Source organism: Strongylocentrotus purpuratus, unplaced genomic scaffold, assembly GCF_000002235.5.
Source record: "Strongylocentrotus purpuratus isolate Spur 01 unplaced genomic scaffold, Spur_5.0 spur5_scaffold_5, whole genome shotgun sequence".
In the NCBI taxonomy this organism is placed as follows: Eukaryota; Metazoa; Echinodermata; class Echinoidea; order Camarodonta; family Strongylocentrotidae; genus Strongylocentrotus; species Strongylocentrotus purpuratus.
Window position 1 is genome coordinate 22,483,083 of NW_022145611.1, and position 20,598 is coordinate 22,503,680.

The following is a 20,598-nucleotide window of genomic DNA, read 5'->3' on the forward strand; positions in this document are numbered from 1 at the left end:
AACAGTTTCCCATGATGGACTGTACATGTAGGTAGCAACTTAATTTAATCTAGCATACAGAATTGAAACTTGATTCCATTATTTATATCCAGGTGTTAGTGTCTTTGTATGTTAATACAGTAGTTGACACTCACCTTTTCATGGAAACTGTAAGGGCCTGTAGGGTGTGTTCACATCTTAAAGTTTGTCAACCAGACAATCAATTGCACAAATTCAGTATATGATATTAGTAGTAAATTATATTAGCAGCATCCTTTTTAATCGCACTGTCATGATCGTCAGTATTCTTTTTCATTTTGCTCCTTTTTTGTCAATCCTTTCAAAAAATAAAAAACATATGTTTTGATATGATATATACCTAAATTATATTTATATCACTATACTCATCTGTGATTTTCTTTACACAACACACCGTCAGCTAATCACATTTATATGTACTGTACATGTACATGTAGGCACACAGATACTGTACATGCACATGTTTTAGAACGCAAGTTGGCCATAATCTGTGACTATTAAATGCTGTTCTCTGATGACGCTGGCCATATCCGTGTGACGTAGCCTTGCACGTGGAGTCTGCATCTCTAATCCAATACCCCTATACTGCCCCTCTCGTTAAGCGCTGATGATCACTGTCTTGCAGAAGCATAGTCATGCGTGCAAGCGGACAGGCTCAACGCATGGCAATTGGCTTGATGACTACATGTATTAGTCTTCGTGATTCAAGTGTTGTGCGATTCGATTTGAGCGTTGTGTGTTACAACAATGAAAGATTCCATTAGAGGGATTTATTTACTAAACAATCCATTTCAGGCTTAATGTTGTTTATCGAAGGACGAGTGGAATGTTAATTGCAGGATTACTATAAATACAAACCAGGAATTAGGCTATTTATTCACTGTACTGTGAACTGCTATAAGATTCAATTTAGCAGTAATACTATTGAACCTTTATCCTTTCTCAATATTGCATTGGTTATACTTTTACATCTACATGTCTATACTAAACTCTCCCACATTGTTAGTGTAATATCCAACTGATCAATCTAGTGATTGCATGGAGTCTGTGCAACAAGACTACTCACACTTCTGCCTCCATTACATTAAATAACGAGTGACTGATGTATGAAGCTAGTGCATTGAGTCACCAACTCAATAGCTTGCTAATGAGAGTGATAATTTGATGATGTCGGCGAGTTGCTAATTGCTCCCTATTGATGAAATGATGCGAAACTCATTCATATAATAGTGAACTGGTCGATCAATCCATATTTAGGTATTGATGAATCCACCTACTAAATATGTTTGTACATATAATATTGACCCTAATCATTCACACACAAGAAAACAATATTTCTGTGACCCTCTTCAATATTGTCCTTCATGGTATTTTAGTTGTTCAAAGGATAGAAATCATTTGATAAAACATTAACTTGGACATAGCAGAACCATGTTTATCAATCAATTAGGAAATTGTTTAGAAATCATTGTCATTTTATTAGATTACTAGAATTATTTTGTTCCTAAATCCAATAATTTTCTGAAGTCATGACAGTGGTCTTACAACATTTTTTTCTTGGTCATATAGGATCTTTTGACTATCTTTCCCCAAAATGTCGTATGCTATATGATTGTATTATTCTAGAGAAATCAATGACTAGTCGACAATATACCCAAATATGCACATCTATCTATTATGCTACATGCCCTAATATGCGAACAACGCTACATTTTCCACAAAACTTAAAGCCCAAGTCCACTCCACAAATAACTTACTTTTAATAGAACCAGAAAAATCAGACAAACCAATCAAAAAAAGTCTCAGCAAAATCTGATAAATAATTAGAAAGTTATACAATTTTAATGACATGAAAAACTTTGAAAATCACTACACAAATTGGCAACTCACTCATGAGTCTGTGACGTATGGTCCTCACTATCCACTAATTATTTTCTTTATATTGATACTATAAATTTCATATTTTCACCCTAAGAATCGTATTTTTTCACACCAGCATCCAAGTTAGATTGTTAGTAATATGTTTTGTGTGGATGCAAAAAATAAAGAGTAATTTTCGTCCAGTTAAATCATAAAAAATTGAATTTTGATAAACGTTTATATAAAAATCAATAATTATGAATATACAATATTCAGAAAATAGTATCAATTTTTCAAAATTCATAAAAGTTTTTGGGAAATGTCATGCGCGCAATATGATACAAATCATATAACCTGGGCAAAGGCATGGGGAAATCTAGTTCTGGGGGATAAAAAGGGAAATTAATGGGATTAAACTATATAAAGCAATTGATAAGTTGTGAGGACATGACGTCACAACCATCTTGGCAATTTGCGTCGTGATTCTCATTGTTCCATAGTTTTACATACTTTTTCAAAAATTCATAACTTTCTTATTAGTTATCCGATTTTGCTCAAACTTCTTTTGATTGGTTTGTCTGATTTTTCTGCTTTTATTGAAAGTAAGGTATTTTTCGAGTGGACTTGTCCTTTAACATGAGTCAGCGCAAGCGGATTCTGGCCAGGAAACTTATTTCATCACCTGAGAAAGATTTCACTTCCCCCAGCTGACGTTACGATCTAGAGCAATATTCCCTAGTCCCTACTTGTTCTTCTTACTCTTGAAGTAGCAGTTGAAGCAAAATCAATAATTAAAGGATCCACAGAGAGAGAGAGAGAGAGAGAGAGAGAAGAGAAAATTAAGACGAGCAGAAGTAATATGATTCGGAAAGACTTGTTTCTGAGTTTCTCACAAGATTGATTCTTGAAGGTTCGTGACATTTTCAGCACACCTACCTGAAGCTTCGGCTTGTAGAAAACAAACACTTGATTTACTCACGGTCTGTAAATTTGTTCAGAATTATTGATGTGAAGAGCAATCTCATTTAGAAACGGAGGCAAAGGATTAGTACAGCAGCCTCTTTCCTGTTGCTATAGACAGGACTCTCCCACCTTTTTAATTATGTGCATTTATGTACATTAATGCAGGGCTCTACGCTAACTTTGTTGGAAGGGGTCGGGATTGAACATTTTAGAGTTTGCATGCATGAGCTCTATGTAAACATTTCAGAATTTGGGGGTCTTGGCTTGCGGGTGCCCTAGTGTCCCAGGTGGTTGTTAGTGTCGAGCCCTTATTAATTGCATTTCCCAATAGGTCTCATTAACTTGTTTTGTTGTATAACTACAGTATATTTTCACCATTTAGAAGTCTAAGGGATACACGTGTACATGTAAGATTTCCAACACATAAATTGAGAGTATTGATAGGGATAGGTGTCGATGAACACAATAGCGTTTTGATTTAAAAGGCCTAAGTAGAGGGATTACATATCTTTGCACTTCCATGTTTTCATAATAGATATTGAAGAATGTTTTATCTATGTCCTGTTTGTTGTATATACATGGCTTACTTATTCAATGATTAATTAATAAGTGATAATTTAATGCAGGCCTACATGTATATTGTTGATGTACAATGTAGATAGAAGGGGAAGAGTAAATTAATCAGAATTCAGAAACTAATCAAATGTACATGTACACATATAATATTTTTACTTTGACTGACCCTGTAGTACAGTGTCTGTACTTGCATACTATTTTAATTGTCCCAGAGAATTATGATTTGTTTCTAACTAATTTCTATATTTTCTATGAGTGAATCATGTTTGGAAGTACATTTGTAAATTACATAAAATAGTTATATATCAATTTCACGTACATACATGTATGTTGCTAAAACAATGTGCTGTACTGTGCACTTTGTAGGCTCTGTAGTATATCGATGAACCTGTCTGCTTTTAGTCCTCGCTCAGAAACAGGTGTTGATTAATCTCCTTAGTGTCTGGCCAATTATCTCTTTCGCCATGGCAACTGCTTTATAATTGATAATATCCAGTGCAGTGACTAAGCCGACTAGACAGTATGAGTCAGAATAAGTTAAGAGATAGTCCTAATCTCTTTGACACATTCCCTCATATAATCCTCCTAGACTGACCAACACCCAATGCCACTGACCGTCCAGATTACAAAAAATTAAAAAGAATATCGCGAATTGATATTGAGTTTGAAGGCAAGTTAGCATGTGTCAACTTCAAAGTAGACATTGCATTAGGAGTTTTACGATATTATGCACATATCACAATTTTTCTGTTTAAAAAAAAAAGATAATTGTTTGAAATTCATAAATCTGCTTTTGTGATTGAATTGATCAATTCCTAAAACATCTGACAAAGCATATGATAATATCTTGGACTTATATTTTGTTTTAAAAGTTACATGTTCAAGGTGCTTGGAATTAAATCAGTAGAAGATATGAAAGTGTTTTCAACAGTGATAATAATTATGAAGATGCATCACTACTAAAATATCATCATGAGTGATGTTATGCAGTGTACAAGGTTTTTTATGAGTTACATGTAGAATGTGTATTAAATCAGAGAATCGTCATAAAGCTCCTTCAGCTGAGGCCCTATATTTTACTATGAAGAGAGCTTGCTAGTCTGAAAGCAGTTTAAGGTCAAAGGTCAGACTGGGGTAAACTATAAGTGGCTGTATGTAAATATAGCTTTCTGAGAGGGGGGGGGGGGGCTTAAATGTTGGCTCATGGTCTCTTTGAATGTGAATTTGCATCAATATTGCTTTGTGCAGGATCCGATTTCAGTTTGAGAGAAAAACAGAGGGAAAGCGAGAGTACGGTAAATTGTGTACATTCTTTTAAGTTTCAACTTTTTTTTCTTCCATGTTCTTTCAGGCATTTTCCCTTGAAGTACAAACCCACCAGAACCAGACAGAGCGAGTAGTGTTCCAGGGCCAGGACATCATAGAGCAGTCTCCCAGCGTGTCATCCAGTCTCAGTCCAAGATTGGAAACAATGGTCGCTGATTGGAACCTCCTGGAGAGAAGCCTAGATATCCAGGCCAAGCAGATAAAAGAAGCTCTGGCTGTGGTGGAGGCTACCATCAATACAGGTCTCAAAGGGGTACGTATTCATTTCTCCATAATTATACAGTGCTTACTATTGTTCCTTTTTTGTTTCCCCCACTAACCTTCATCATTCATCACTTGTAATCTGTCATTTATTTTATACCAAATCTGTCTGACCTTTGTATTTTTCCATTTTGCCCAAAGGGTTTCATTCTTTTGGAGGTTGGGTTACAAAAGCTGAAAGATTGTATCATAAAATTCTAACACTCCCATTCTTTTACTTTATTACATTTTTCTGATCACTCGTTAAAATGATGAATTCATTTGTAAACACCAGGACCTGGTATTCCTAGAAAGCAATCTGGATGAAGTGATGTATTGATTGTTTTCTATCTAACCTTGAGGGATAAATCAAAGGTATTGATTATAGTATAGAGTAATGCAATTTGATAAGCATCATTTCCTCTTGTACTGCCTTGGTCTTAAAAACTTAAAGACTTTAAGGATTGGAAACAAGAAAAAGTCTTGCAATTTCATGGAATCATTTCTTCTTGATTGCCGTAGGCCATGTGAAAATATATGCTGTGATTATCTCTGCATATTCAACATTTGATACTTTGTTGTGAACTGAAATTCTTATATTCCTAACTAAATAATCTGAGTTAGTCTGTTCAGTAAGTCCACCCACTGCACTTGTCTTGATTGGTTGTGTAGTCCCACTAATAATGATGTAATGGAAAAGCTGCTGTCTGAAATCCATAACAAGTAATTGCTCCATTTTCAAGATTTAATTGGGAAGATTTTAGAAATCAATGGCCAAGCAAGGATTTTCTTCTTTTCTTCTTTTCTTCTTTTCTTCTTTTCTTTTCTTCTTATCTTCTTATTTCTGATTCCTTGTACCAAGCAATTATTTCTGGATAGATTTGGGATGAACCTTTATTTAATGACTCAGGTTTGGAAAGAGTTTTGAAAGATAATCTTCTCTCCTACTCTGTCACCAAAGAGGAAAGCAACTGTATAGTGCTCAAGGAATTCCTTCTCACTTGTGGCTTTCAAATCTTATCCCTCAAGCTCAGTAGATCCTCTAAGCTATATTCTGTCTGTATGTTTAGGTTAGCTGTGTGGCTTGAAGAGATAACCAGAGAAACTCTTCTACACCCCCACATCGTCAAATCAACAAATCTCATAATCATGTTGGCACAGTTAGGATGTATGTTAAAGCTCAAGAACGATCATGTGAGGTTGAGCTATGGGTATGTGGGTAAGGGTAGAGGTTGGATGGAGTAACAGGATAGGTTAGCGAGGAAAGCAAAGGAATATACATGTCTTTGGGTATCAGTAAGAGAATAACCTGATGGTGGTCAGTTATTTTAGCAAAGAAGAGAAGAAGAAGAAGAGCACTATATTCTTAGGTGGAATAAAAGGCGTTTATTTGCACTTTTTTTTTTAATGTGAGATTATAAAAATTTACCTGAAGAAAACCCTTGTAAATATTAACAAGATATTCTACTTTTCATCGCTATTTGATTGGAATCTCGTGTGGAAGGACATCCATTATACTTTCATCAGTGATGTGATGAACTTTTGCAGTTGAAGTTCTGCAATGATTTACATAGACAGCTAATTTTCATACTCTGCAATATAGGATATTCTTCACTCTGGCATGCAGCGAGTATGAGCACTCACCCTGAAATTAAGAAACAGCTGGGATAACCATTAATCTTGAAATTGGCAACATTGATTGTCAATTACATTCTTGAAGGGCTTTTTCTCTAGTCTCTTTTAAAAGTCAATTTTGAAGACTTTTTTTATGAAGATCATGTTGATAACAAATAAATTATTGTTTTAAGATAATGCCCATCTTTTATCTGCATCTGCAAATTATTGGATATGTTCACCTACATGTACATACATCTGCTTACACACACAGTATCACTTTCAAACCTTGACATTTTGAAAAATTTTGCCATTACCTTTTTGACATTTGCAGTATTATGGTGACATTTTATAATTTTATCACAATGCTTGTTCCCAGTATAAACAAGCAGGATTGGATGGGATAGTTAGTGTGTGGGAGGATGCTATTAACAGAACATGCATCTGGATGAATTATGATGACGGTCAGCAATTAAAGAAAGCCAGGAAGCGGCATTGCCTTTGACCAATCAGATCAATTGGCCTGGCCTTGATATCTGTTATTTTCTCCCGCTTCTTCATCGCTCCATCTCGATATGTCCATTGCATGGTAGAATTGGTATTAATAACATCGAAAATCAGATATCTGGATCATGTATTGTGATCCATATTTATACTTTTATTGCTTTAGATTCATCTTGGCATCATGCTGTTTCTATCTCATGGTACTGATCAGTTTACTTCTAATACATGAGCACTAACACAATTCATAAGCATTATTATTACTAACCAATGTATATAATTTGTTATGTGTGTGTTTAATTGTACCGGTAAGTTACTTTCACACTTTAACCTTGTAATGGAATCATGTAGAAGCAGTAGCGCTAGCACAGTAGTAATCACATGCTTCCGGGACAGCTAGATCCATTGACTTCCAGATATTAAAGGCTTTGAACCTCTTAAAGTGATATCAAGTATTCCCTGAATCATTGCTGAAAGCCATATGATGCATGATTCTTTTCCTTTCTTTTTTAAATGTAAATTTAAATGTAGGGTTTACCTTCTGATACATGTATGCCATTCTAAGAACAAGGACATTCATGTTGGTGAGTCATAGTGCTCACAATACACATAAGAGGTTTAGATTTGATGCAATTGGTAGCATTGTTCATTGAATTCTGTGTCACATTGCTATCATGAAGTTTATCCTCTCATGTTTCTGTTAACAGAGTTGTAATGAGCTCCTTGTAGAGGAGACCAGAGATGCTATTGATTTCATGAGGATTAAACTGAGACGGAATCAAGGCAGAAGCTCACCAGTCAATGTTTCCTTCTCACACTCAAACACAAGCAACTCAGATACCACCAAACAATCAGCACCACAAAGCAGCAGGTACGTCCAAATCAGGAGATAAGGAGGGAATAGGGCTGTATCTTTTCTTTTATTATCTAAAGAATCTAATTTGCTTCTTTTCTTTTTTTTGCATAATACCCGAGGGTTGTTTCACAAAGATCCTAAGTTGGACTTAATAATTATGGAGAGCCATTTTGTAGCCTCAAAATGATATATATTCAAAAGCAGAAATTTAAGTATTGAGACTTTTCATAAATTCCACATCAAGAACATGAAATCTTCATGATAATAGAAAATATGAATGATTGAATCAACATTTTATGCCTTAAAAATATCTTATACAAAATAGGCCTGAGTCATGTCGGGATTTTCATAAACCGGGTCCCGACGGCCTCGCACCGATCGGGACCCGGTGTCCCGAAGTCAGCTCGCAAGATTTGTCACTTGCCTCTATAAAAAGCGCAAATCATGATTATTATCATCAGTATGTCCCTTAAAAGTGACCTTTTTTTGTCAATCAAATAAATCAACACATGCATACCTCGGCTCAGATCGGTATATTTTTCCATTTGACATTATTTTCATCCATGATTGGCGATGTTTAGTGCCATTATCGTGCCTCTAAAAGTAAAAAAAACTGAGGCAAAAATCGAAAGACAACATTCGAGCCGCCAGTTTGATTTATGCAGGTCGAATAAATCTGGTCAAAAATATGAATGTTAGAATAATAAAACGGCTTTCTAAAAAATTCTTCTTTACAATATACCGATCATATAATTTTTAAAGACAAAATAAATATTTATCTCTTATTTTAAACATTGCATGCTTTTTTTTAAAAGCTGAAAATTACTTGGTAATCACAAGAAGTTTCGATACGGATAGCTGTTGCAAAGCAAGTTCAGACTAGTCTCGGAAAAATGCGCAGTGCTCCTCGTTAGCTGTAATGCCTGCCAGAACGAACCCGAACAAAGACGTGATCGTAACGAGAAAAAAAATCATTAAAAACTACGAGCACAATTGGAAAAAACAACTACTGCTCAAAATTACCATAATCAGATACATAACTTGGACAAAGAATTCAATAATTGCCCAAGAAATGCCACAGAAATTGTGATAATCGAGGAGTAACTGGGTACATTTTTATCGCAAGGCCTGCTGCAAATACTCGAATCCTATGTTATACTGTTTTTTACCGTAGAGGGCGGTATTTGGTTTCATTCTAGCCTCGTGTTCAAACACATGTAATTCGGACATATCAGCAGGCCCATTCCGATAATGATTGTACCTATAGTAACTCCTTAAATATCACTATTTCTGTGGCTTTTCTTGGACAACTATTGTATTCTTCCTCCAAGTTTTGTATCTTCTTACGATAATTTTGAGTAGTTGTCTTTCCAATTGTGCTCTCGTAGTGATTTTTTTCTCGTTACGATCACGTCTCTGTTCGGGTTCGTTCTGGCACGCATTACAGCTAATGACGAGGAGCACTGCGCATTTTTCCGAGACTAGTCTGAACTTGCCTTGCAACAGCTATCCATATCGAAACTTCTTGTGATTACCAAGTAATTTTCAGCTTTTAAAAGAAGCATGCGGTGTTCAAAATCAAAGAAAAAATATCTATTTTGTCGTTTAAAAATTATTTGATTGGTATGTTGTAAAGAAGTACTTTTTAGAAAGCCGTTTTATTATTCAAACATCAATTTTTCTTTCAACCTGATTTATTAATCCTGCCGAGAGACCCGGCCAGTACAGTAGCTAGCTAGCAGCTGGCAATAACAACCCCATGCCATGGGGCGAACTCCTTTGCAACCCATATTTATATCAGAAGTTCGGATTGATTCAGGATGAGCTTGAAAATGATTGGTAACAATTAAATACTAAAGTTTTAAGGTGGATTGATTTTAGTGGTGTGCAAAACTACAATTTCTTACATATTTCATTATTTTTTTTCGGAGCGTCGGTTCTCAAAAAACGAAACCGGGACCCGACGGCAACGGTCGGGTCCCGGTGTGATCGACCGTACCGACTCAAGCCTAATACAAAATATTTTCAAAGATGCTAACAGCTTTCCATAATTGTTAAGTCTAACTTACAGATAAGTTCAACTTCTATGTGAAACACCCCCTGGAGTATTCTGAGTAAATGTAGTATGGTCTACTTATGCTGTTGAAAATAATAAAAGAAAGAGAAATGTGTATTCTGCTTGAGACTTTACTTTTCCTAATTTACGCTGAATTCATCAATAAGGAATCGGCCTGAATTCATGTGAATAATGCTGGACTTTGTTAATATTTATTTAAATATATTGTTTCTTACTACTTATAAGCCATTTTTCTTTTATTTACAAAATCTGTGCCGTTCCAAATGATCAAGACACCCCTCAGTTTTGCTGTTATTACAGCAGGAGGGATTCATATTGGGCCATTTCGCCAAATAGGTAAATAAGTTAGAGTCACAATAAACTAACAATAATGTAAATATCCCAGGGTATTTCACAAAGTGTGACTGTTAGGCGCAGGTAAACCTGATCTTTCCTTCAGGGCTTCATAAAGAACTCATGCCCAGGACTAATACAGCTTTTGACAATAGAGGCAATATACATTTTCACTCTGGCTAACTTTCACCTTCCGAGATTTTTCAAAGCAAGCCCCTGGGGTTGGAGAGGTGTATCAAATTTAAAAGCCTAGACTTTGAGTTTTGGCGATATAAGCATGAAGAGGGTGATTTACATATGAAGGTATTAAAAATCCATTTACAGTGGTTTGCTGCATTGTACCCTGAAGGGGAAAAGGGACCTGGTAGCGCGAGGGTAGTGTGTGAACATGGGCCTGTCCTCATCAGCTTGAGTTTGCCAAATAACCCGCTATTTTAACTATCTCGATCGCAAATCAACCAGTTAATTTGTGTCTTCATAAGCCTGCAGTTTCAATTAGCGGGATATTTGGTCAAGAAAATATCCTGAGAAATCTTGGTCTTGTTTCAGAACTATCCCGCTATTTAGGAAATAGCGGGCTAATTTTACGCCCGTCCGAGCTAGTTTGTGATGAGCGTATCGGTCTGGTGAAGACGCAATTTTGAGCTTCGGGATAATATCCAGAGTCTGAAAATAGCGGGTTATTTGGCAAACTCGAGCTGATGAGGACAGGCCTAAGGATTTTTTTTTTTCTTCCTTGTTTTTATAGTCTTATATGGTTGGTATTATGATAATAATGATGATGCTCTGGGAACATATTGTGTTTGCAATAAAGTATAGAAATAATTAGGATAATAAAGAAGATGGATAGAAAGAAGAGAGAGAAAGGGAGAGAGGGAGAGAGAGAGAGAGAGGGGGGGGGGAGGTGGAGAAGAATGATGAGTGAGCAAGGAAGAGAGATGGAGAAAGGAAGAGAACATGAGAGCAGGGGAAATGGCAAGAGAAGTGAGGGAGGGGAGAGAGAGAGAGAGAGAGAATGAGAGAGGGAGAGAGAGGGGGATAGAAAGAGACAGAGAAAGAGAGAGCAGATATATATTCAAATATATATTTACAAATCTGTACATTTCTACACACACATGACAACCCAATCCATCAAATAACATATACAGTGTAGAAAAGGTGAGATGGAGAGAAAGATAAGGAATAGCCTGTAAAATGTTATACGTTTTAAAATTCATTGTAACTTTAAAAGCTTACCTCCATATTCCAGGCACCTTCCAGTCTAATTCTAACTTTTCAATGATTTAGCCTCACAAACAAACCTCAAAAGTAGCTACTTAAAAGCCTCTTTCAACCTGGGAATTGTCCTGAAAGTATTGACCTGCAAATTGAATTAGATCATGATCAATATCAGCTGACAGATATAACTTCAAAATTGATTACCCAAGATGATATCAGAAACTTTGAAATTTGTGCACTGTCATAATTTCATTAACATATCCATCAAATGAGAACGGCTACTCCAATTTGATCAAGCAGAAATGCATACCTTCAAATATTACAAATCAATCTTAATTTAATTATTCAACTTGGTTTCTTTGCTCTTGGCCAAAGTACTAATTAGAGCCAAGAGTAAGCTAAATATATCAAATTTCAAGGACACATAGGATGATTTAAAAAAATTGGTGATAACTGATATTAATATAACATGAAAATGCGTTTATCTTAAAGAGTAATTTCTAAACTCATGGCCAAATTAAGTTAGCAGCTCTGTTGAAAGCTATGCAATTTGATTTATTCTCCAATTCTATTTTGTTTTTTTCTATTTTTTGGTATGTTGTTTTATTAATTTTCATTATGACTTACATTCAGTTACCCTGTCATTTTCTTGTTCTTCTCGCATTCTTCACTAATGAATTAATGCTTGTAATTTTGCTTAAATCTATTTTCACACATTGCGAAAAAAGACAATAAAAAATGTAAAGTGAATAGATCTTCTTTTGTTAGCTTTGAATGAAATAAAATGAAGTTTAATTTGTTTTACCTCCTTGTTTATTCTGTTACCTATCTTCATTTGCTGATTATGCATCATTGTAGCTTTAATGGTAGACGTGTTTGTATAATATGGCAGACATTATGTTTGTATAAAATAATTTGAAGTTTGAGCACGATAAGGGTTTATTGATTGAGATATCAAAAAATTTCATACAATGAAGAAGTGTCTGATGCAATAATTACAGAGTGGAATAGTGTGTGCATATATATACAGAACATGTTTTAACAGGTTTGTGGCAGAAGTAGAATAAAAGTGAAAATTGTAAAAAAAAAAAAAATTTTGAAATGATAAAAGCCGAACAATTGAGACATTCAAGAAGAAATCAACATGGTCTTATTAAAGAGAAGGTTGGGTTCTGGGAAGAGGTGAAAAATAATATGTGAATATTGTTTTATGCAAGTGTGGAAGAACATCGGATAACAATTGTTCCCTAAAAAGCATGGCTCTACAAATGCCTTAATATTCTAAATATGGCATGTAACATCGTAAAAATCATGACGGGTTTTTATGCCACATGTTCGTGTAGTCCCATATACACCTTGCTGTGTACAGTGCTTGTAACTTTACCAAGACTGAGCCAAATTTCTTATAATTTTGAGGATTCCAGAACCTTGCAGTACACACCAATACTCATATGCAAGATTATCAACCTTTTCTGATCAATTCCACAACGTTCCTTCAACAATAACCAGAACTCAACTTTATCTTTCAGGGGATGCATGTTAAATATAGCTTTGTGTATAGAGCGAAAATTAATGATTAAAAAAAAAAGTTCTTTCTGCAATACTGGGAGTGGTTCCAGCCTGTTCCTTTATGTCATATAATGTCAAGGGATTTTGACAAGTTTCAGATTTCATTGTCTCATTTCTTTCATCTTCTGCACAGGTTTTCCCCATCATGTACCAGCAACAACTCATCACTGAGTTCAACCCCTGAGTTTGAAGTACTCTACAATGAGCTCTCCGATTGGTTGAATGACATGCACCTGGCCGTTTCAGACAGCGCTGATATGCGTGTGTCTGAGCATCACAAGCAGCACATGTGCAAGGTATAGATAGAATCCACCAAATCTAACCCAAATTTAGAATCATTAATGTATATTTTCACTATATAGTATGTAGCCTCTACAGAGTTTCAGTTAAATGTAGTTGATCAGAGTATTCTATCATACAATGTAGAATCTTTTTTTGTTTTTTGTTGTACAAGGTTTGATACAGGAGATGCAGATTTTGTTAAGTCTTGTGTACAGGAGCATTTTTATGATAACTTAAAACTCACTTGCGTTTTCATTTGAAAATGTTATAGTGTAGACTTTTTATCTTCGTTATTTTATTTGACTCTCACTTTTATTAAATAAACCGCTGTAGCACTAATTGTATGTGGTTGGCGTTGAATGCGGAAACACTCAATTTGAATTTCCATCTCATTGGTTACATAAATACAAATGTTCAGGGGTATAGAAAAGGGAATTTAAAAAAAATGTTTTTCTTTCGTTCTTCCTCTAGTTGTTTTATGATGACTCATGAGGGTATGTCTATAGTTCTGTTTGTTTATGGCAAATGGTATCCTTAAATTGCCGGAAAAGAATTTATCATAATTACAGAGGCCAAGTGCAATCAACGCAATTGCGCTACACCTTGATAGATGATAAGGTGCTGATATATACGACGGAAATCTCATCTCCATCCCTTATCAGCTAGCTCTCCCCTTCCCTGTATGCAATATTGAGCTTACATGTTTACTGAATATGCATTCCATAAACATGAGGTCACCGTGTACATTGAACTGATAGCTCTTCCCACAGTTCAAATTCCAATGTTCAATGCCAGCGAACTTGGGAAATAGAAATCCACATTGGATTCTAGTCTACCTCTTCAGACTATGCATTGGCTACATTTAATGAGAATGGCCGAGAAATAGTTACCGTTTTTCATTTTCATTTTTGTTTGTTTCATACAATTCAATTTGTAGGGCACAGTTTCATGCAAAAGATACATGTAAATGGATCAAAAACATTTATTCTGTCAGGTTTTAAATGAAATTAATTTTTTTTCTTTTTTTTTTTCATTAGTCCAATTTATTGATTTCAATATATATAATATATAAATATATAAATATTCCAATATGTGGTCATGTTTTACAGTCATGAATTTAAAAGAAATTCCATCATTGACTTCTTCCATTGCATACCCTGCTATGGATAAGCAAGTCTGAAATTTGAGAACAAGAATGAAATTCCCTTTCATGTTGCTGGACAGCTCATTAGGGGGATTGAAATAGATACCAAGTATGTAGCATGCAATCTTGTTCAGTTGGTTATGAAACCACAAATGTACTTATACCCTGCTGGCAGTTAAATAAATCATTATTAGGTTTCAGAGTGGGGGAGGGGGAAGGGGGAATCATCCTCAATTATATTAGTTTATATTAGTTTGATAGAAAGGCAGGATAATGTCAGTCTCTGATGTTTGTGTCATGTCAAGGGAGGGGTTGGATAATGTTCTTGATAAAGGGCCTAAGTAAATTATTCTGAGCCCCCCTTTATATGACATTTAATGTGAAGCAGATCTTGGCCCTCTCTTTCAAATCTTTATGAATGATGACATTTCACATGAAGCTATGGCTATAAGATATTACAAACAGTCATGCATGTCGGCAATCTTTTTATTAACTCATTAATATCTTTCTTTAGTTGCAACCATTACCCTTTTGCTGTTTGTGAATGTTGGGCTAAGGGGGAAATTGAGTGGAGTGGGGGAGGGTAGATTGTGCCGGATGGGTCCTCTATAACTGTTTAAGGATAAAATGTATTTAATTAACATATTTTATAGAGGTGTGATGGCCGTGCATAAGGCTGTATATCCATAGATTGAGAGAAAGGAGGTCAAATCCCCACCTCCCCATATGACCAAGCCAATTCACTTCCCCTGCCCCTTGATTTACCTACCATCATCTCAGCATGGTTAAGCAGTTAACCTTTCTAGCATCAACCCTCCACATGTTTAAGCACTCCCTGCCCTTTAATTTGCTTTTTGCCTGAAGGTATGGGATGTACATGGATGTATAGCTAGCTGGCAGAAACAAATCATGCCACGTATATGTGTACATGTACTGTCCATGTTTAATGAGTGTTTATACTCCAGCAGGATAGTATATGGACAAGAGCATGGTCATGGATTATTTATCATGCATTCTCAAGTCTTAAAGGATACTGTGCTCTTTGGATTAATACGAGGATATTTGTTTAAGAGGAGAATGCATTGTTTAATACGTGATGACAAAATGTGATGGCCAGTTGTGAGGTGAGATAGTAGATATGGTTTCAAAATATTGGCGCATTAGAGAAATTAAGAATCAGATATTTGAAGTCCATGGGAAGTACTGATGGTCCCTTTAACAATCTTTCCTAAGGTAGGAGTTTCAGATTGAGATATTTATTGTCCTTCCTTAGAAGCAGCTATAGTGAGCTAGGAAATTTTACCAAGGTCTGATTTTACTGCTACATGTCAGTGATTATCTACTTTTTTAAATTGGAATAATAACTTTCTATTTATATGCTCATTAAACACACAATCAAGAATCATGAATTCTTGCTGCATGAGGTGTCCCTCCCCATCAATTCCAATGCAGTCTGATTTGCAGAATGTTGCAAACACTTTGAAATAGAGAGATCTTGAAGTCTGTTGAGGTTTAGAATATACTTACTTATTATTGTTAAACGTAAGCATGTGGTTTTTATATAAGCCAACATATTAATATCTTGCTTCCCCTACTATGTGTGTAATAAAACTCCAGCAATATTGAGGCATTGTTTTTACTGGTAGATGGAGCAATTGGATTATATTTCATGGTAGGCTAAGAATACCTGTCTTTCATAACTGGTGCAATGTATAGTGTATTCTCAGTATTTGGTAATATATACAGCCTTTTCATTCAGTCTTTGCTGCAGTAATGGATACAGGATATAGTTGAGCAAAGAATTTCCGTTTGTCTAGACCAAGTGCATGTTGATAGCGCAGCGTTTAGAGATAGGAATCTCGCCTGTCACTGAGCAGTACGATTTTGTCCTGATATGAACTTTTAATCTACTTTACACTAACATGAACCTCTCTTTTCTGGATGTGACACTGAGGTCTGCTGTCAGCATTGTGTAAACATGGATTTTGCTCACAGACTTGGTACCTATAGCAGATGTTTCTACTTATTTGTATTTTTGTAAAATATTGATTGCTGATTTTCTTCTTTTTGCATCTGGTAGTAGGAGGGAGGGGGCGGGGGGACTGGGAATCATTATATTTCTATTTTTTCTGTTTAGTGGTGTAGAATTACATGATCATATGATACATACTCAGGTTCTTGAGTACTATTTGGGGGGAAAATAAAATATAAATATGATTCAGTCTGTTATCATTCCTGTTGTGAGAATGTGTTGTAACAGTTTTTTCCCTGTTTTTGGTCAAGTACCTAATCTTGGCATGTATATTTAAAGATGTCCATTCTCTAATCTTCTTGCTCCAACCTAAATCATGTACATGTATATATTGTAACCAACTGTATATGCTTGGATTTTGGTATGACATTGTTCACAGTTTGTTCTTGGTTCATCATCCGCCTAAATACTCTGAAATGAAGTTTTAACCGGAGGTGGTGGAGGGGGGACGATTAAGTAGAAGTGGAAAGTTCTAAAGGACAGCAGATTTAAATGAGTGAGGACTGGTTTGGCCGGTGGTAGACTGTTTAAGGCTGTTCCATTTTTATGGTGGTCCTTGGAAAATATGAGTGTGCTGTAAAAACGTTCCAAATTGGCACTTAAAATACAAAACTGGTTTGAGTGTCCATGTCTTTGTTGGTCAAGTTGTGGATCGGTTATGGATGTCATGTCGATGTCATGTAGACCATTGATCATTTTATAGAAGCAGGTAAGACGATGAGCTTCTCTGCGGTCTTTTTTGGAGTCCCATTCAAGTTGATTGAGAAGTTCAGTTCCACTGGTACCCCACCCATAGTTATTAGTAACAACACGTGCAGGCTGACGTTGAACATGCATTTTCCATGGATTCCAGCCAGAGATGACGCATAGAATAGTATGTTGAATAAATCTTGCCATCTGTTTGGTAGAAATTGGAGTCTTTTTTTTTTAGCAGGATGTAACGTCCCCTTGAGCCTATAGAAACAGCTATACCTCTCATAGCATTCAATATATCTATAATATGTTATGCCATAATTTATAGATGTAATTATTATTGTTCTGGTTTCTCCTGCAGGGCTATGAGCAGGAGCTGCAGCTGAGGGAGGTTAGCAGGAGTAAGCTACAGAGGAAAGGGATCCAGCTCATGGCCTCTAAACCCAGGCTTACTGATGATGTAAGCATCAAGCTAGAGTCTCTCAACCAGCAATGGCATGCATTGCAGCAACACATTGCACCGAGCCCACTCCTGGCACGCAAGGCTAATAGTTCAAGGTAAGTTTCCTTTAGGAGCTCTTTTAAAGCATGTGTGTGTGGGGGTAAAGCATCGGTCACAAATGCCATTACGAACTGCTACGAACGCCGTACGAATGATTTTTAGACCATGGAAATTGGGAAAACATGGAAAAACAGAGATTTGTACGAATGCATCGTTTGTACGAACCTTTGTGACCGTAGCTTAATTTGAATGTAGGATGTATAATTAACCTTACTTATCAGAAAAGATGGAGAGGTCTTTATGAATGATATTGACATTGGGAATGACCCCTTTAAAGTGTAATGGTACACAAAGAAGTTGAGAATCAACTAAGATAATATCCACTTGAAGAAAAAATGAGAAAGAAAACAATGGTTGGTTGAGTAGGAAATGAGCTAGCCAGCTGAATAGCCTTTTACTCAACAATGTCACTGATAGGAGAAAGTCATTGTTTATACTGAATCTATTGTGTATAACTGAGACTCATCATTTACTTGTGTGAATTCAGCCAGGCTTTGTACGAAATGAAAGTAATTAAACGTATGTGGTTTCACAGCTCAAGCCTCTTTTGTAATCATTGATATATGAAGGCCAAGGAGTGATGAGTAAAAGCAAGTGTATACTGCAGTGTAAAGCCTTATTGTCTTCAATACTTTCTTCTTCCTCATCAGGAGTTCAGCTACATGTACGTTCGGCAGTGCAGAGCAAGCCATGAGCATGGCCTTGGAAGTTGAGGATGTGATTGGTCAACTCAAAGCTTGGTTAACTCAGATTGAAGGTAGATTGTTTGAGACAGACAGTGATACTACAGATCTCAACCAGCTGGAAACTAGACTCAGATCTATTCAGGTTAGTTCCAGTGTGTTATAATGAGAGTTATGTTGATGTATGTTAGTTAGTAATTTAGTTTTTTAGTCAGTTAAATAGTTAAATATTTAGTCAATCAGTGAGTTAGTTTTTTTGTTAGTTGGTTCATGAGCATTACATGTAGTTATAGAGCTGGTGTTAGTAGACTGATAACGGTGATTATAATATAAACACTATAGGCAGAATGGTATCAATCTGCCAGCCCTAGCATGATTAAATACAGTTAAATTGAAATTTCTGTGGGAGGGTTTAGAGGCCAGGTTGGATTGCATGACAAATAAAGAAGAACCTGCAAGATTGTAAATAAAGTGAGAAGAAATGTGAATATGATATTGCCAACAGCAGGAAATTACATGTTTGCACAGTATATGATAACAAAAACATATTGAGAAGGAAATGTCTCGTATTCAAGATACACGGTTCCTCAATTTGATTAAATAGTGTCTTCTTTGCAGTCATTCTATACGATGATACAGTTTTATTCAAGTTAAATTAAATTTAGCAACTTTTCATCACATTTGTTAATGTTTGCACATGTCTTGTTTTCCCCAGTTCATCAAACATATTTTGTAAGCTCTTCTTTATGTGTGCAGAAGTAATTGCATTTCTTTCTTTCACTTAGTCAGTCAATCAGTCATACCTTATTTCATGATAAATGAGCCATTACTGAATGGTTATGATGTCTTTATGTTCTAGGCTCTTTGATTTCTATGATTATCATTATCAAGAGAATGCTCTAAATTTCGGTAGCATGGGTAGCGTGGGAAATCAAATTATCCTGGCGTTTTACATTTTATAATGATTGTAATATTTATTATTATGAAAGATCGTGAAGTATTTCTGGTTGGCAATCGTTCAATAACACATAATAAATTACATTAGTAATCATTTTGACTTTGTATCGAGTTTCACTTGCAATATCTTGCTTTTTCTATTTATCAATTTATCATTCAGCAAAATACAATCACATTCATAGAACATTATGTGATTGTGATATATATGAATTTCATTCACTACTTACTGCTATTTTTGCTGCTTGGGTATAGGTAATGTAACTTTGACCCATATAAAGGAGGTGATACAGAAGATGCTCTTTTGGCAAGGCATTGATCTACATTTGCCACACTCAATCCAGGTGATGTAAATGGGTATCTGGCAGGAATTAATTCTTTGACATGCTAGAGCGCCGTAATGGCAGCACAGCTAAAGGCGAGGTAATAATCTCAAATGTGGAAGTGCTTTACTAGAGACTTATTGTAATTCACGCTATATGAAAGCTGAGTATTATTATTATTATTATTATTATTATTAATAATCGCTCCATTTTCTATTCAAACAGGGTCTGAAGGATGAGATAGATCATAACAGTCAGAGCATTGATGTGGTTCTGAAGCTGTGCAGTCTCCTCCAGGATGATGACTGGTATCTCAGCACTCATAAACGAGAGAGAGAATCTCTTCAGCTGGGAGCCATCAATGTAGAGAGACGGTGGCAGAATGTCAAGACTCACTCTGAAGAGATGCTGGTTCATGTCAAGGAAGCAGTGGAGACAACCAAGGTGAGTTTGGATTGGAATTAAACCTGTTTAGAAATACCCACAAACAACAAAATAACAACAACAAATGAGAGAAAACAAGTAATGGGCCTGTATGGTAGTCTGTCTGTGCAGATTAGGACTATTTTCATCAACTCCAGTTTGCCAAATAACCCACTATTTCAGACTCTGGATATTATCCCGAAGGTCAAAATTGCGTCTTCAACAGACCGATACCCTCATCACAAACTTGCTCTGACGGGCCCAAATATCCCGCTATTTCCTAAATTGCGGGAAACCAGACCAAGTTTTCTTGGGATATTTTCTTGAAAGAATATCCCGCTAACTGCAACT

At 35.8% G+C, this 20,598-nt stretch overlaps 1 protein-coding gene across 3 annotated transcripts in view; it reads left to right on the top strand.

Annotated features, from left to right (window-relative positions):
* Window positions 1-20,598, top strand: part of LOC578474 (A-kinase anchor protein 6) — a 35,807-nt gene extending 15,209 nt beyond the window's left edge. For 2 of the 3 annotated variants that reach the window (XM_030999746.1, XM_030999747.1), the window contains exons 4-9: window positions 4,769-4,996; window positions 7,806-7,969; window positions 13,285-13,447; window positions 17,664-17,860; window positions 18,515-18,692; window positions 20,050-20,596. In XM_030999746.1, coding sequence (XP_030855606.1) covers window positions 4,769-4,996; window positions 7,806-7,969; window positions 13,285-13,447; window positions 17,664-17,860; window positions 18,515-18,692; window positions 20,050-20,289 — 1,170 coding nt within the window. In that variant the 3' untranslated portion in view covers window positions 20,290-20,596. Of the gene's footprint in view, window positions 1-4,768; window positions 4,997-7,805; window positions 7,970-13,284; window positions 13,448-17,663; window positions 17,861-18,514; window positions 18,693-20,049 lie in introns of all 3 variants that reach the window. The other variant, XM_030999748.1, reaches the window with a different exon arrangement.